Raw genomic sequence first — 13,403 nt, forward strand, 5'->3', positions numbered from 1 at the left:
CATAATTACTGAATTATGATAAAATATTTTTATAGTTCACACAATTAATGGCAAATTGCAGCACAAGTTAAATTAGCTGATTTAACTATTGTCATTTTAATGTTATCCTTCTGACACCAAGCTATCTACAGATCTGTATTTAACTCAATTCACACAAATTAATTTTTGTACATATAGCCATATTGGCGTACAAGTGTGACAATTAACTACCTATTTATTTATATCAGATAGATTGGAGGGATGATAAGTAGTTGGCAGGATACGATTCTTGTAGGCTTATCTGTGTCTCATCTTGCCTCCCATATCCTTGTCTTGATTATAGTTAATGAATCTAATGAGAAATAAAGTTTTGTTAAATGGAGTAGAATATCAGCAATTATTGCATATTATATGATCAATATACGACTAAAAGACAACCAAATAAGTAGAATAAAATAATTTATAACAATTAATTATTTAGTTATCTATTTTCCTGTACAAATTCTCCAACCTTATGGCCTCCCATTTTTGATTGGGAAATGTACAAATGTATATTCACATTTGTGTGAAACTAAAAAGCTACATCTTAATTTGATTAATAAATAATAAAAAAACGATTGAAAATTAAATGGAGAATTGGAGACAACCATTGCAAAATAATATAAATTTAATCAACAAGATAATCTAAAGTTTGTGTACTTTTTTGCATCACTGTCAAAACTGAGGAGTATTCATGTCAAAATAATAATAATAATAAAAATAACCATTGAACTTGTAATGAGGAACTCAGGATGAGGATAAAGGTGTTAATTAAATTCCCATACTCTCGTGGAAATATATATGTACATCTTAATCGAAGATGTTATCTGATTTGTTGCACTAGGTACCGTTGGAGAGATGAAACTACACAAATAGAATGAGATAACACATAATGCACCTTTCATGTCTTATTATATATTGGAATATATTATTTGTTCAATTAACTTTACTTGATTAATTTTGAAGAAAAGTTAAAGATTAAATCGTACTATTTAAATTCAAGAACCCAATTAGGCAACCTTTGAATTAAATAACTTATCATAATATCGCCAAACATTTGAAATGGCGTTCCTGAACTGCAAAAACTTCCAGTTCTATTTTTTATTTCGAAGACAAATTCTTTCAGATTAAATCAAACACTATAAATTATGTCATTAAATTGACACGAAGAAATAAATAGTTAAATTTTATAAAATTTGCAAACCGGGTTTAATTTGCAATTTTGCAAATTTTGTCTTACATTTTGAATTGACCGAATTAATTCGACTAATTTACACTTGACAAGATTACGTAATTATCAACGAATCTAGCCGTCATGTCATGAAAGGAGAAATCGGATGGACAGATTTCCGTTGAAGCTTTGATTGTACCGTACTTTGTAGAACACATATTCCGTGAAATGTCTCAAGGTTACTTTACCAACGGTGCAGAACAATATTGTCCCAATGGACTGGACCGGAGTTACTCATCCATCCATCCATGTCACTAATTAATGAGGAATTACAATCTCATCCAGATCTCAAGGTCGGTCCCCAGACCAGACCACTTGAGGATAATGGAAACACAGTTTTGAGAAAGTGTATACGTGACGTGTTTTGTGTTTGGTAATTAATTTCATCCGAGGAGATGATGAAATTGAAGTCAATCTAATTTCAAGTCAAGATAGACAAAAGATGACATTTGGACAGAAGTGAAGTCGTACACAGTGAAATCTAAATGTCAGGGTCACGTCACAATTTTGAGGGGCTAAAGGCGAACAATAGTGTCAACTACGGGACAGATATGGAGGACAATTACATATTTTGAGAGATTGACAAAGAGAAAGGTTTGCCAAATAGAATTTAATAAAGTGAGGAAGATTCGCAAATCGTAAAATTAGTTGGTAGGGCTTGAAGTTGATAAGAAATTTATGCGAATTTTGCCAACATTTGCAAAAATTGAGTAGTACCCCTGTTTTAAGGTTAATAAATTAGAAATTTTCAAATGGAGCAAAAATCATTGATAATTTTAATATTCGCAAAATTTTTTTCGCGAATTTATTCCTTGATATTAAAGTTTAGTAGTCAATATTTATAGTGCAGCGTGTGTACCTTTCTGAATATAGAGCCAACTGCAAGTCATGCATAAAATAGAATGCAATTTTATAGCCTGCAATAAAATATTGACCAAAATTGTGCAATTCTTTTAGTTGGGTAGATTTCCTGATAGTTTTCACATCGTAATAATAATATTTGCAATGTTATCTGTACCACTACATAAAATATACATCATTTAGGTGAAGGTTAATACCTGCAAAAAAAGTTTAAATGGTACTAAAAGTCATGATTATATACATACGTATGATTTTATTTGATACGAAAAAACGGATGAAATTGCACGTGCAATTTTTTGTCTGCTAAGTAAATAGCAAACATTTGGTAATATTTTACTCCTAAATAATTAACACAATTGCATAAAATCGTTCAATGTCAAAATTAAGTGGAAAACATTTTTATCAATTTTTGGAAACGCGAGATTTTTTAAGAGATTTTATTTTATGACGAGGACAAGTTTTCATTCACGAATTAATGTATTTTTTTCTTTAATTAACAATTAATTAGATGCATTAAAAGTTCAAGTGGGGCAAGTGAGAAGTAAGTAGTAAACTCCAATTTTTTTGCAAATTTGCGAATATTTTGTTAAGTATGTGTCTACCAGCAGCATGTTAAAGACTCAATTTTTGACCATTTATTTTGCTAAATCAATATTTAAGGCTTTATAAAAATCGCTAAACTCGAAGATGATTTTTAAGCAATAACATTTTCAAAGCTAAATAAATAGGTATGCAAATTTGCTACAAATTGATCGTAAATTCCAAACCTTTAAGCGATTATCATCTCGTTGGATTGGATTAGAAATTGCCAATTACGATTGTTATGAGGGAAGAAATGTCATCATTATTAAAACAAGATCCCCTCAAAAAGCAGCAAACCTAAGGCTATTTACTAACAGAATTCTGTTCTAGGTGGTCTCACGTCATATTCGATGTCAAAAAAATCTGCAAAACTTCACTTTCCAAATTAGTATTGTTCTTCTTTCGCCAACAAAAAATGTTATCCTTTCTTTTTGCGAATTTTAGTTTCGTAATATAAAATATACAAATTTTGAAAAAAAACATTTTTATTTTATTTTATTTTAATTAATAGAATAAAATATAAATATGAAAGTATATTCCAATATAATTAGCAAATTGCCCACAATTTATAGATAATTAATAAATCAATTAATCAATAATGTTCCTCATCTAAATATGTACTCAATTCGAATTTACTACCTTTATTACGTCAATTTAAAATAATAATAAACATAAAATCACTTTAGACTTTGATATTGTTCATTTAATTTAAAATGTACAATTTTTCTTATTTGTCTCAAAAAAGTAAAAATACGACATCAAATTTTGATTCGCGTGCAATAATTTAAATTTAAAATCGAAAAACTTAAAATTTGCACACTACCAAATATGAGACCTTAAAAAGGAAGCATACATATTATTTAATTCACAATAGTGTAATCAAATTATGAAAAAATGGTACGCTACTCCATTTACCACTCGTAATAAAATACAAACAAATAAAAACTAGTTTATTCTTTATGTACCAATTGTTTTTTTACAGTTACAGGAAAATTTTAATAATAAGCACTTCTAAAATTAAAGAGGAAATTGAACCCCAACCGATCGATCATTTAAATATCACAACTTTCGAACTGGTGAGTCAGAATCAAAAATCCTGAAAATTGGAAGAATTCTGAGAACAATATTTTTACCAGATAAAAATTGGTTCACCAAAATGTAACCCACAATTTATTTCTATGCGTTATAATAATAAGAATGTCACACAATTTTTGAATCTGTCCCGTTTCCCGTTGACAATGGATAATCTCGTCTTGTGAAAGATCACACTTTTTTTCCTTACCAGTCGTATCCTTATCTTTATCTTGAAACGATTATCATCCATTGTGGTTGGTGGGCCGAGGAAGAAGAAGTAAAAGACTCTAATAGATACATAAAAGTGCAAAAAGATCTGAATATAAATATCTCCGTAATCCATCTCAATTCAATTTTTGTCACATTCAACGTGAAAAGAATGCGAAAAGATTTTTTTACGCCCCATTTTTATCAAGATTATTATTTCAGATTAATCAATAATTTGAAGACAAGATGAGTTAAAAATGATGACGATGAAGATGATACGATTTTCTGTGCAGCTTAATCCGTGCGTCTCATCTTGCCTCCATTATAACATCGTATCTTGGAATGACAGATCAATAATCCTGCACATTTTGTTTGACTGTCATTTGTGCCAATTTTATCTATATAGCAAAAAAAGTGCTAAATTTTTTCGCAGTTATATTTGCAAAACCAATTCACACAGTAAATGTTTAAAAGGAGTTGTTGATACTAAATATGATTTTTATGGTGAAGGAAAGGCATCTAAAAATGTTATAATTATTCTTGAATCAGTCCTGATTAATTTACAATTTAAGTATTAAAACGTTTCATTAAATTCATGATTTTTTTTGTATTCCCAGATGTGTCAAATACTTAATAATCGGATTCACGTCTTAATTTTCAGATTCAATGGAAGATTGATAAATAAATAAATGTAAAAAACGTATGTTTAAGCAGTTTGAGCAGCTCAATCAACCAGAGGTAAGTGTTATTTGGTAGAGGAATCAGTAATAAAAATATCGTCATCATCATCGTCCTCTTTTTAAAGTCTTGTCTAAATGGAAATGGAAATGGAAATTAAAAATGAAGAAGACTTGCCATTCAGATGAAATCAAGTCGTATTCATTCACCTTCTGAGACATCGGACTTGGGCATAATTATTGTCAATTGGTAATCAGGACACAAATCTTGCCGTGTATTTTTCTACGTTTTTGCGTTTGGATGCATCTTCATGATTAAGACGGAAAATAGGGTTTACTATCTGATTTTTTTCCTGGCTACGCAGTTCTGCAGGATGACAAAATTTTCAAAAAAAGTAAGCAAATACGATCAAAATCATGCCTGCTGTTACGCAAGTAAATATGTAAGTTAAAAATTATCTAATCATTTAATTACACAAAATTTTAGTGGAAAAACTGAAAAAACGATTTACTTTATTTGTCAATATTTCGGATATTATTTTGCCATTCATTATCAAGAAATGCGTAGAAAAAAGGATGTTAATTTTTAAAATTATCACTAAATATTTTCAGAAACTTTGTAATTCAGTATGGTTTTACTTAAAAAGTTCGGGATTATTTGCACCATGTAAATGAGTAGCAGCGTCGAAATTACAAACTTTACAAATAATCCTCATTTTCGAAGAGATATACAAATTGTCGAAAATGTAGGACGAACAAAATACCATAATTTTTGCGAAGAACTCGCATTCAATCCAGAAATGATGCAATGCAAGGATATACACAAAAAATTTGACACACTACCAAAAAAATTTCTATTTCTCCAACTCCATAGAAGGACATCAATCCCTAATCTGTATCAAGAAGTCATCCTTCCTTATTATTCAACTCGTAATCCTTTTCACACGAGGAAACTAAATCGCAATAAATAATGCAGCTTATCATATATTTAATAGATTTTATTTATAATGTGGCGAATCGAACGTTAAAATATGATCCTCCATAAGTGCAGATTTATCTAAATAAAAGTGAATCACTTTATCAATTTCATATCGTGTGATGGGTGTGTGTAGGTAGGTAAAAATTTGCAGGTGGGTGGTAAATTAGTTTCGCTTATCGTTCAATTAAAATTTTTTTCGTAAATGGATTTTTTCGATTTAAAATAAAATAAAATATTTAGGGTTTTGATGTGGGTTGGATTTTTGCACCTGTTAGATGGCCCAAAAATGTATTTTAGGAGAGAAATTTATGAAATCGTTGAAAATGATAAAATTTCAAATTTTTCTAAATTTTCTAAATTTGAAATTTTTCTTAATTTTAGAGATAAGATTTTTGCTATATGTAAAAGTGATTTTATTTACTTTCTAGATTGCATAAGAAATGATTAGGTTCCGTATATTTACACAATTTTCCACGTCTGGTTGAAGAGGATGAAGAGAAATACCTTATTTTCATTCCAAGTCAGTAACCACTTTACTTTCATTAGATGCGGAGAAAAATGAAGAGCAGATTAAGTGGATTTCTGCGGTGTGGGAAGATTTCGATCTGAATTCATGATACGAAAATATCTTTTCGGGAGTCGGTCGACTGAAAGTAAAAAGTGCGACTTTGGATTCTCCTGGAGAAAAAAATGCGGAGGAGATTGCGTAATGTTCAGGCAAAAAATATGTATTTTAAACAGTGGCCGCGGAAGCCGTGGGGACATTTGGGGACATTAACATTGTAGGATTGGGGAGGGATGTGTTTATATAAGATGGGGAGATGATGGGGACATCGAACAACCGTGGGGACATTGTCCCTCTGTCCACACGCTTCCGCGGCCACTGGTTCCAAATCGGAGCTTGCAAACTGAATTAATGTGCAAAAAATTTGTGATTTTTATTTTATTTTTTATTTGTGGTTTTACGAAGCCGATAATAATAATTTATAGAAATTGATAATATTTAAAGGTGAAATTAGGTCAGATTGTCTTCTCTCTGGAATTAGATCTGTTATTGTTATTTTGCACTTTATTCTTGAGGATATTTCGCAAACACCGAAAATAGATCACATCACAGTATTGATACTTAATATTGGCACATTCCTTCTCCGGCTGAGCGGTGCTGTGAGAGATTGGCATTTTTGCATAAAAAAGGTTGTATGTATGACTCTTGCTAAAGTATGCAGTTGGCAGATTTGTCCCCCTGGAGGTGGAGGAAATGCTCGGAATGCGAAACGAAAATGGATGGACGTCGACTCCTTCACTTGTCATGTCGGGTTAAAAGGCTTCCTGGATGCAGAAAAATTCCTTCCGGATTTTTTATTTCGTTTGCGTACAAAGTGCGGAGATATGTATAGGGTGGTTAAAAAAGAACTTTATATGTATAAATTTTTTAAATCATTTTTCAACGATTTTCATAAAATCATAAAATTTGAAATCCCAAAGCACGATTTAAACTATTTTTTGGTGAATAAATAATCATCAGAGATTAATAAGAGTTAGTTCAAATATGATTATTAAATTTCAAGCTGAAGAAATCTTATGAAAATTTTCTGAAAATGTTCTGAAAATGTTTTAAGCTTGGAATTAAATTGCGCTAATTTTACAGCAATATTGCCATTATGATTTTCGATTTTACTGTAAATCTTCTTCAAATGTAAATGATTGAAAAACTGCTGCAAAAATTTCTCCACGTAAGTACTTTTCGAACCACCCTGTATTTCAGACAGAATAACGTTGTCACAAGGGTTACATGATCATGAATGATGTGAATGTTATAAAATTAGAGATGACGACATAACAGATAATTCTATGCATTTAGCCTGAAATTTTGAATTTTTCAAGAACTTAATGTGTATTAAATGAAAAATAAAAATATTGTTTGTGTTCTACGCCTTACTGCAAGTTTGAAAGAATATTTAGTTTATTATTAAAAAGTTGTAGATTAATTTTAAATTAATTTGTTTATCTTAAATTCGAATACATTTCACTTAGAATTAATAAAATTTGATAAATCCCTTGTTAACTTATAAATTCAAGTATAAATTTTGACACATTTTGACACTTGCATTAAAAAAATACTTCTTGTCGGTCAATCACGTACATATAAAAGTTGTCCACATACTTGACTTCTTAATAGTTGATGACATATTGATCTGCAGGATTTCTTAGGAATGCAAAGTAATTACATTGCAAGTCCTGCTCGTCTAATTTCTTTCCTGTCATCAAGTCAAGTCAAGTCAAAGTTTGACATTTTATTTGATACGTGATTTCTGATTGGATTGGATTCTCCACTTTCTAAAATGTTTGGTAGATGCATAAGTACACGCAGTTAATCAAAGGCACAATTTTACTAGGTTAATGGTTCCTGAGATGAAATGGAAATTAATGGTTTTTAGCAAATTTATCGTATATTTCTGCAATAAAGTTTTGTTCAAGAGCACATTCCTTAGTTAACTATTACCCTTGTTCAATAAAAGTGGAAAATTGGAAATGTTTAGACTTTTTTACTATAAATTTTAATAGATCAGCAGATCTCAAAGGATCACTTGTAGGAATTTCGTATTTAATAAGAGACATTATGTACCTGATGCTTTTACATGTGTAAAAGAAGTTTAGATAAAAGGAATGCAGCAGGATTTATGTTTGAATAAGTGATAATTCTGTCAAGGAATGATTTGCGTTAAATATAAAATATTATAGTTATTTAATACTGGTAAATATGGATGTTACCGACTTTATCTCGTGTCGAAAATTATGTTGATGAGTTATTGTTATTGTGACAGGAAATGAAGGGAAATATACTGTCAATAATTTTACATTGAAAAAATTGTTAAATAGTTTGAAAATGTGTGAGAATGGCGACGATTATGGAATTTACGAAAGATCGTGTTTCTAACTTGACAAACAGGTTTGTATGCAAAGTATGGACAAGAAGGTAAAAAAAGATAAACCAATGTCGAATCGACATTGTCGATATTTAGTAATAATTAGTATACTGGACAAGTTAACGTAATTTAATTATTGACATGTTAAAATACTTGATTAATTTTTCATTAAAATAAAATACTTCAATAATTATTTAATTGAATTCGCATGTATCTTCAAGCTTCAGAGTGAAGAAGATGAAATATTCAAATTTTGCTTGGTGCAAATATTTTTACAAGGCAAAAAATTATGTAGCAAAAAAAACGAAGTTTGCAAGTTCTGTGAAGAAAATTGCAACCATGATGTTTTTGCGAAAAAAAATAATTTTCTCTTTGTTGAAGCGGGTAAAGATTTGGCTTCCTGTCAGTTTCTGTTTCTCTTCTTATTCTTCGCTCCATTTTTTACCCTGTTATTTTGTTTACTACGTCTTATTTTAATTGTGATTTGCTTGTTAATTAGTAATTAATTTTAAATGCGGTTAGTTTAATTGGCATTGGTTCACTTGTCAATTAATTTTTCTGGGTTTATCAATTATTAAGTTGTTTTGTAGCTTTCCGTTTTTTTTTATTTGAAGAATTTGCAAAAGTGTATTTTGATTAATTTTGACCTGTGACCTGAGAGTTTTATCGAGATACTTTAATTAAATTAAAAGTAAGGTTATAACTTTAATTAATAAATACAAGACCCCATAGACGGATTAAAATAGGATAATCTGTAATTTTATTCCTTATTGCAGGTCAAATAAGAGAAAATTAGTGCCGAAAATGGTTTCGACGACGCCCTCATTCCAGGATTTCGAAGACTTCCAGTACCTTCAAAACTATGAAGATTTTACCTGCCAAGACGATGACGATTTGAGCAATTTAGCCAATGACATGAATGTTATCAACGCCTTTTTCGACGGCGCCAGTTCGGGATCAAGTTCTTATAAGGAGGATGAATTCAACGCTTTCGATACAACAAGGACGACGGAAAACACAGTGTCGCGTGAGGGGGACATGATTGTTAAAGCGTTAGCCCTTGCAGGCGAGGAATTAAAAAAAACTTTACAATACTATGTAACGTTTATTTTCATTTCTTGTTGTTTTCTAGACGCGAGAAAATGCGACGAATGCCATTATCCCTTCTCAGAAGGGAACAGTCCTGAAATCTATAGTGGATGTGGTCACATGGTCTGCAGATCTTGCTATGTTTGGTGTTACGACTTCAATAAGGGCGGATGCAGTCAGTGCCCTCCTAAGCAGAACCTTACTCGCAGCCATGTTAATGACGTCCACATGGCGAAAATGGGAGCGGCGACGGCGCCAACAGAGGCTCAAATTCCTTCTAAAAAGAAGAAAGGTATGGACAAAATGAAAACACTATTGTTGATTTGCTTTAATGTCAGTTATATCCAGAAGTAGGAGGGAAACTCGCATCTCGACTGGATTTTTCAGCTCTTGTAGAAGATAAAGCACGCGGGTTCAAATCTCAGTAGAGGCTAGTTTACATTTTTGCAAGCCAGTTTTGACTAAAATGCTTTTAACTTTGCCATAAGAGGTCAAGTTCTACTAGTAGGATATTCAAACCGCACCGACAGCGTGTGGGGGTGTGGTCAGTATGAAAAAATGATGATATTGACCACTCCCCAATATCTTCCCGGGGGTGGTCCGGCTATGTTGCTAGTAGAACTTTACCCCCTATACAACGGTATAACATTGTGGTCAAAACTAGGTTGCAAAAAGTAAATTTATCTGTACCGTGCTGCGGTTTGAACCTGGAATACTTGCAGTCAAGCCGAGCCGATGTCCCCTACGCCAGTGTGTTTGACCCGAGTTGCAGCGCAAGCTTTATCTTCTACAAGAGCTGAAAAATCCAGTCGAGATGCGAGTTTTCCTCGTACTTCTGGATATAACTGACATTAAAAACTAATGACCATTATTTTTCTTTTTAGTGGAGACCGTGGAAATTTCAAGGGAACATAACGAAGCCGGCAAAAAGTTTGAAGAGTTGGTTGTGATGCGTGAGGCCGACAAGCCGAAATGGAATAATATCATAGGTCGTGTCCAGCAACAAAATGAGATGGAAATGCTGACAAGAAATCAGAACCAGTGGGAGGAGGGAGCTTGTTCAGGTAAGATATTGGTACAACTTTAAACGGCTTGAATATTCCGAAATTGTACTAATTCTGTCATTTATATTGCTAGTTGTAGTAGTGGTTATTTATATTTCTCGTAAAAATAGGCTTCCTTCAACCTTGTGCACCACATGCGGTTTCTGTTATTCTGAATCCATCGGATCAACTACAGTTTCGACGACAGGGTCCAGTATTTAATACTCTACAGCAGAATCCAGTACCTTTTCTATTGCCTATGCAGCAAAATCAAGCATTTTATCGAATTCCACAGCAAAATCAAGCACCAACGTCGACAATACATCATATTATGTCAGCCAGTCAAATCCCTACCAGAGGAGTGTCGCCAGATCATGTCAATTTTGTTTATCAAAATGGTGCAGAATCATTTCCCAACTTGATACCCAATCTGAATGAAAATATTTTCAATCAAAATGAAATATTTAACCCTATGATGATGATGGTCCCACCTCAAAGTATCATCCCGCCTGGTAAGATAGATTTATAGGGAAATGGTTGATTCATTTCGTGTGACTAAAGTTATACACAATTTTCAGGTGTAACATATTCCAACGGGAACTCTACAAACACTTTGACATACGATTTGCAATGTTCTCCAAATAATGACCAGCCAATTTCAAGTCATAAGGTTTCCAAGCACAATAACGGCTCTAATAATCGTCGTCGTCGACCATCGTCCAAAAGTGAGTTTGTTAACTCACGTGCTCACTAATTTAAAATACTTGACGATCTAATGTACAGTAATTTTTTGAAGATTCTACAATTGGAACCTACAGAAAAATTTGCATAAAGGAAGAAAAACCATCTATACCCAATCCTAAACTCATGCGAACATTTGATGCTCCAGAAAATGTCGTCCTAACCTTCCCCAATCCGGTAGAGTTTATTATGAACAAGACGGAACCTAAGGAACCTGGAAGTCCAGAGAAACGTCTCTACCGCTACTCAATAACAGCAGATTCCATCGTTGTCAAAGTGGATCAAAATACGCCTACATCTGAAGCGCTCGACTATCTAAAGGATGTCAAAATTAAACCGTTCAATCAAGCCCAGAACCAGAATGATATAGACGAATTCAAACGGCAACAAAGACTATATAATCTTCAACGAAAGGCGAAGAAGTTCAGGAAGGAGGGAGAAAAGGACTGCGTTGATACAGTGGTAATTGGAACTCAGGGTGAGAAGTCGCAATTTTGATACATTGAGAAGTTTGCTTAAAAACATACAGTGCAACCTTCATTTATTCCGAGTTAGAGACAATCCCATTAAAAATTTTTAATTTTTAGGCCAATTGCGACGCGCCATGAAACGACCCTCCTCTCCCAAGTCCAAGTCACCTCCTCAGTCTGGACTCCAAATTCCTAACCCCCAACAAATTCAACTTCAACAGCAGAGAAGTTTGAGCGTTATCGTTCTTTCTAACCAGCAAACATCGAACCTTGTCGACAATAGCAGTAGCAATTATTAATGAAATGTATAATTTTCACTCATCTCATATAACGGTTCTGGTCCAGTTTTACTTATGCATACAGTTTTTATTTAAATATTTTAATGGTTTCGTTTGATCGTTTACAATTTGTTTAAGGTATTATTTTGCGTTTACCTAATTTGTCGTAATACTTCGAAACGTTATCTACGTTGATTTTACTGAATGTGATAACGTAATTTTTAAAATTTGATGTTTTAGTGTATGATTACATGTTGGAAAAAATGTTTTATGATCAGATTGTGAATGTATATTGTCGGTTATATCGTTTTTAACAATATTGTGCATGGCATGAACTGACTTACTGGAATAGGTTATTTATTTTACTGACGTTTTATCAATATTGTTATTTTTACTAATAGTTTTACAAGTATGTTATTGTTGACGAAATTACTTGACTCTGGTGTATTTAGATGTAACTGATATTATTGACTCTTTGGTTGTTGTTACGAAGTATGAAATATTAGTACTTTCAGTCAAATAGAATAGAATAGAAATAGCTAAATCAAAATTGTGTTATTGTTGACGAAATTACTTGACTCTGTTGTACCTAGTATTTTGATGTAACTTATATTATTGACTCTTTGGTTGTTGTAACGAAATATTACTACTTTCAGTCAAATAGAATAGAATAGAATAGAAATAGCTAAATCAAAATTGACCTTGAATTTTCTACCTCATAGAATATGATACGAGCGTAAATTGAGTGAAGTCTGTGTAATTCAATATGTCAGAATGAAAGCATGTACTACGAACTGTCGGATTGAAGTGCACTTGACACTTGAAAGTAACGATATTATTAAAAGCCTGACTCGAACTAAAAACTAAAGTGATATTGAATTACGATCCAACCTGAACAAAAAGAAAGCATTGCATAGAAGATTTAACTTCCATGCAAAATTGATATTCCATGTACTTACTACTAGGTGATTTTACGTACTCCTTCTTTTTCCCATCCCACCCAAATAATGTCACTCACGATACATTTGCTTAGTTAGTTGGCTGTTCGTGACCCAATACATGCCAAGAGAAAGCTACTTTCACCCCGAGCTACATACTTACTACGAGATCTCGCTCTTTTAGCTTCACAGCTCTCGAGCAGGAGATGAAGCAACAGCCTCTAAACAAAATCAAGGTCACCTATGTATGAACTTTCTCCCTGGCTTTCTCTCCTCTCCCGGGACTTG

The 13,403-nt window shown here is 32.4% G+C and overlaps 1 protein-coding gene across 2 annotated transcripts; it reads left to right on the forward strand.

Annotated features, from left to right (window-relative positions):
* Window positions 1-8,998: 8,998 nt before the first annotated feature.
* LOC110844974 lies at window positions 8,999-13,045 on the forward strand. 2 transcript variants are annotated; one of them, XM_035848796.1, is made up of 8 exons: window positions 8,999-9,247; window positions 9,333-9,622; window positions 9,689-9,937; window positions 10,530-10,709; window positions 10,820-11,200; window positions 11,267-11,413; window positions 11,485-11,907; window positions 12,017-13,045. In XM_035848796.1, the coding sequence occupies exons 2-8, from the start codon at window positions 9,361-9,363 to the stop codon at window positions 12,196-12,198; spliced, it is 1,824 nt and encodes a 607-aa protein (XP_035704689.1). In that variant the 5' UTR covers window positions 8,999-9,247; window positions 9,333-9,360; the 3' UTR covers window positions 12,199-13,045. The 2 variants fall into 2 exon arrangements, with proteins under 2 accessions (XP_035704689.1, XP_021947013.1); XM_022091321.2 differs by having other exon boundaries at window positions 9,333-9,583.
* The last annotated feature ends 358 nt before the right edge of the window (window positions 13,046-13,403 follow it).

The sequence above is a fragment of the Folsomia candida genome, unplaced genomic scaffold (assembly GCF_002217175.1).
Source record: "Folsomia candida strain VU population unplaced genomic scaffold, ASM221717v1 Fcan01_Sc002, whole genome shotgun sequence".
In the NCBI taxonomy this organism is placed as follows: Eukaryota; Metazoa; Arthropoda; class Collembola; order Entomobryomorpha; family Isotomidae; genus Folsomia; species Folsomia candida.

Coding starts and splice junctions, on each gene's coding strand:
- LOC110844974 (XM_035848796.1), top strand. CDS start 9,361: ATGGTTTCGACGACGCCCTCATTCCAGGATTTCGAAGACTTCCAGTAC. Junction 9,938..10,529: donor TCCTTCTAAAAAGAAGAAAG/GTATGGACAAAA, acceptor TTTTCTTTTTAG/TGGAGACCGTGGAAATTTCA. Junction 10,710..10,819: donor GGAGGAGGGAGCTTGTTCAG/GTAAGATATTGG, acceptor TCGTAAAAATAG/GCTTCCTTCAACCTTGTGCA.